Raw genomic sequence first — 4970 nt, forward strand, 5'->3', positions numbered from 1 at the left:
ATTTTGCATGCAGGTAGATGTTATGACGAAGGCATCCGCTAAGAAAGGATTTTCATAAATTCCAACCCCAAGGGTTTAAAGTAGGGGATGAAAGTTTGTATATAATAATACCTCTTAACGCAAGCGAAGCCGCGGGCAAAAGCTCGTTGTTATATAAATAAAAAGAATTGTAAGCTTCATATACATTATTATCCACCACGAGGCTTAGGTATGACGATTTTTGTTGGTTAGGCCCTGTAGAATCTAGTTATAGACTAATTAGATGAGAGATGCTGTCATCAAGGCAGATGTGATTTGGAAGTGATAGAGATTGTACGATTGGATGTTAATAAAGGTTTATGGAAGTGTAACTGGTATTTTCTTCATGGTCCATCAGGAGCCGGATAACAGATGAGCTGGCCTATACTATGGAAATATTGTAAGCGGAGTTACATGAGTAAGAATGAAAAAAATGATGTAAGAATTGTTGCTATTAAAATTTAAGGAAATATTTGCCGGGTTACCTTGGCAACAAGTAAACAAGAGTTGAGAATATTGGATCAATGTTTATAATATAATATCATAGTATTGGATAAAGTAGAAGATATATTTGTATACAATGGAAGGAATTATTCGAGTACAAAAACATATTAAAATTCAAATTTTGAATGATTATGAAAATTTCCAAGGGTCTAATAAAGGTAAAGTTACACGATCTCATATTAAAGTAAGGCTCGAAAGTTTAGAGAAGGCATGGTCTCGTTTCGAAGACAATAATTACGAGTTGATAGAAATGGGGGAATTACCACACGATTCTGAGTACCTAACAGACAAAGTATTTGATAAAATTAAAGAAGTGTACTATGAATATAAAGGAGAGCTAGAGGATATTCTTTTAAAGGAAGTTATTGACCCCACCGTTTCTTCGACTAAAGTAAGAGACACACTGTCAATTAATCTGCCTACCATTAACTTACCAACGTTTTCTGGAAGGTATACAGAATGGCCATCTTTCCGTAATTTATTTGAAACATTAATACATAAAAATCCAAATTTACATAATATTGAGAAACTTTACTATTTAAAAAGTCACATCACCGGTGAAGCTGAGCAATTGTTACGTCATGTACCTATCACAGAAGCTAGTTATGAAGATTGTTGGAAATTATTGAGGAAAAGGTACAGCAACAAAAGGTTCATAGCAAATCATACATTGAATCGCCTGTTCGGTCAAAAGAATTTAACTTCAGAGGAGAGTTGCGGAATAAAGGGAATACTCGATACCACGAATGAGTGTTTAAGTGCTCTCTCTAATTTAGAAATAGATATTTCGACGTGGGATCTTTTAATTATTTACTTAGTTACACAGAAGTTGGACGGAGAGTCTAGAAAACTGTGGGAGCACAATATTAGTAAAGATTTAGAGAATTTACCAACTTTAGATGAATTTTATACATTTTTGGAAAACAGATTTAGAGCTTTAGAATTTTTAGAGCTGAGAGAGCGGAAGACGATTGTAGATCAGAGACAAAAGACACATGCCTTTGCCACAACTGCCGTGATTATGCAATGTTCATACTGTAAGATGAACCATACGTTGGACCAGTGTACATCGTTTTATAAAGAAGATTTTGACACTAGATTACAATTTATAAGAAATAATAATTTATGCTTTAATTGCTTTAGCACGTATCATAAAGCATCATCATGCAGACGGCTTAGGGCATGTCAGCGTTGTAATGGTCGACACCACACATTATTACACCGAGAGACGATTGCCAGGTGTGGTTTACCAAAGACGGGTATATGGCCTTTGGATGAGGTTCACGGAGAGAGTAATTATTATAACAATGACGAGGTCAAAAACCGACAATTGCCCCAGGTAATGTTGCCCACAGCCCTAGTTAAGGTGAACACTGAGAATTCCAGTACAACCTTGAAAGCATTACTCGATCAGGGCTCTCAAGCTTCAATTGTCACCGAGAGAATGGCAGAAATTTTAAGTCTTCAAAGGATACCGGTAGAAGGAGCTGTAACTGGTGTAGGGGGAGAGGATCAGAACGTGGCTATCAAAGAAATGGTAGAATTTAATATACAGTCCACTGCTAGTGATTTTAATTGTAACGTACAAGCCTATGTTCTGAGTGATCTACCGTCAACCCCCGCGGTAGAAGTTACACACATCGTTGATTGGCCAGAGTTATCATCCTTAAAATTAGCAGATCCTCGTTTTGACAAGCCTGGTAAAATAGATGTTATATTAGGTGCTGAAATTTATGGACGTATTTTAAGATATGGTATTCTTCGAGATACGTCATACAATTTAACGGCGCAAAATACTCATTTTGGATGGATATTATCTGGTAGGGTCCCAGTGATGTCGCAAGAATTTAAGGTAGGATAGATTAATGTTATTTATAATTTGATTTTGGAGACCATTTATTAAAGAGAATGGCGTTGTGTATTTTTACATTTGGTAGTATATTATGAACAGTTTATTTTAGAGTGTTTGTGCAGGGAGAAATTTAGTTGAAAATTGTTATAACAATATTATAATGATTGTTATTAGCACTGTTATGTCACCGGCCCTCAGTACTGTTTCACGGTGGGCGGTTTTATCAAGGTTACGAATGTATTTATTACATACATTCATGGTGGGCGGTATGTAGAATCTAGTTATAGACTAATTAGATGAGAGATGCTGTCATCAAGGCAGATGTGATTTGGAAGTGATAGAGATTGTACGATTGGATGTTAATAAAGGTTTATGGAAGTGTAACTGGTATTTTCTTCAGGCCCCTTACACACAGCGACTTTTATCAGCGATGCTGTCGCGATGCAGCATCAATGCAGTCGCAAATGGTCCAGCTTTATGTGTAATGAATTTATGTTAGTCGTTAAGGTATATTATATTATAATATGAATATGTATGTTAGTCTGTAAGGTCCGTGTTATGAGCCTAGATGCCTGAAATAAATGGTAAAATAAAAAAATAAAAAAAAATTACACACTTGCGCTACTTTAAGCATCGATACAGTCGTGATACAGTAGCGATGCTGTCGCGATGCAGAAGCAAAATCAATACAAAAATCTATAGTGTCGCGCGTGTGTATCGATGCTAACGCGCAACATTATCGATACTAACGCACGACAGCATCGATACAATAATTGCTGGTGTCGCGATGCTAGCGCACGTTTCAAAAACACCCGACAGCGATGCGCTGTTAAAAGTCGCAGTGTATTAAGAGGCCTTATCTATAATTACCAAGAGGAGGTAGAGAGAGGCCTTGATACCTAGAGAAGTATAAAAAATGTAACCGAAAATACGAAATGCCGTAAGCTAAGTCGTTCAGATCGGTTAAAAATAATTGTTGTTACGCCAAAAACTTAATTTGATTTTAATTCACCATGCCTAAGAGTATGGATGATTCTTTGTTTAAAGGTTTTGCTCATGACCCAAAAATGAACTTTAATTTCCACAAAATCGATACAAGAGCGATCGCTCGATCTTATCTCGCGATATTGCACCACCACTCATAGCCTTTGCAATAAATAAGTCATGACGTTCTTTTGAAAATCTTATCTCATAATTCAAAATCGATTTTAATTTCCACAAAATCGATACAAGAGCGATCGCTCAATCTAATCGCGCGGTAATTCTGAGCGATCGATTAACTGTAAGGCGCTTCGACACTTAGCTCGGCGTAATTCACTTTTAATGAGTTTTCTTTGAGGTCGGCTAATACTTTTACGACCGAGAAACTAGATTATCTAAAACTAGATTAAGTAAGCGAACCTTAGGTTTTTCCGGAATGAAAGGTATCCTATGTCCTTTCTCGGGACTCCAAATATCTCCAAACCAAATTTCAGAAAAATTTGTTCACCAGTTTAGACGTGAAGAGTTAACAGACATATGTACAGACAGACAGACACACTTCCGCATTTATAATATTGATACGGATTTAAAATTGCCATCTGCCTAAGCATTAATATTATTATGCACACCCACATCTTATTTTTTGGTAATGTGGTGGTAGATAGAATATAATGATCATCACCATGATTGTGTAGCTAAAAAATGCAGACGACGTTGAGCATTCATAGACGAATAATTTATACGTGGGAGAGCCATGCTTCGGCACGAATGGGCCGGCTCGACCGGATAAATACCACGTTCTCACAGAAAACCGGCGCGAAACAGCGCTTGCGCTGTGTTTCGGCGAGTGAGTGAGTTTACCGGAGGCCCAATCCCCTAACCCCTACCCTATTCCCTTCCCTACCCTCCCCTATTACCCTATTCCCTCTTAAAAGGCCGGCAACGCACTTGCAGCTCTTCTGATGCTGCAAGTGTCCATGGGCGACGGAAGTTGCTTTCCATCAGGTGACCCATTTGCTCGTTTGCCCCCTTATTTCATTAAAAAAAAAAAAAGAATAAGGGTCAATTCAGACCGCAACGCGACGTGTAGATGCATTTCTACATTTGTACTAAATTGACAGATTTCGTGAGCGTGAGACTTACAAATCTGTCAAATCCATACAAATTTAGAAATGCATCTATGCGTCGCGTTGCCGTCTGAATTGACCCTAAGCCTTCATAACCCTTTACACTTCTCTGTGGCACTCCATATTGTATATTGGTCTAGCATTAGACCAACAACATTACAGCCTATATAATATCTCAAGTAAACACACAATTATACATAAACCAGGTATATAAACGTAAAGATCATAATAAGTATGTCATAAATAATGTCAGACGGAGCCGGGGCGCGGCGCTACCTCCGGGGTAACTTTTCACCCCACCAAGACGGGAAATTTGCATAAATTTACAAATTCCCAACGAAATAAAGTACAGCATGCGACGGGTGGCCAGGATTGTGGAAATTCTAGGACAGTTCCAGAAAACATACACCCCCTTACTAATAAACGCTGTATAAGCTTTGAATAGTTATACAGTGTTTTGTCTTCTTCAATCCAATTAAAAATGTCAC

General features: G+C 37.7%; 1 protein-coding gene across 1 annotated transcript; it reads left to right on the forward strand.

Annotated features, from left to right (window-relative positions):
- Nucleotides 1–598: 598 nt before the first annotated feature.
- Nucleotides 599–2383, forward strand: LOC121736763. Its single transcript, XM_042128148.1, has one exon. The coding sequence runs from the start codon at nucleotides 599–601 to the stop codon at nucleotides 2381–2383; it is 1785 nt and encodes a 594-aa protein (XP_041984082.1).
- Nucleotides 2384–4970: the final 2587 nt, after the last annotated feature.

This window comes from Aricia agestis, chromosome 19, assembly GCF_905147365.1.
Source record: "Aricia agestis chromosome 19, ilAriAges1.1, whole genome shotgun sequence".
In the NCBI taxonomy this organism is placed as follows: Eukaryota; Metazoa; Arthropoda; class Insecta; order Lepidoptera; family Lycaenidae; genus Aricia; species Aricia agestis.

Coding starts and splice junctions, on each gene's coding strand:
- LOC121736763 (XM_042128148.1), top strand. CDS start 599: ATGGAAGGAATTATTCGAGTACAAAAACATATTAAAATTCAAATTTTG.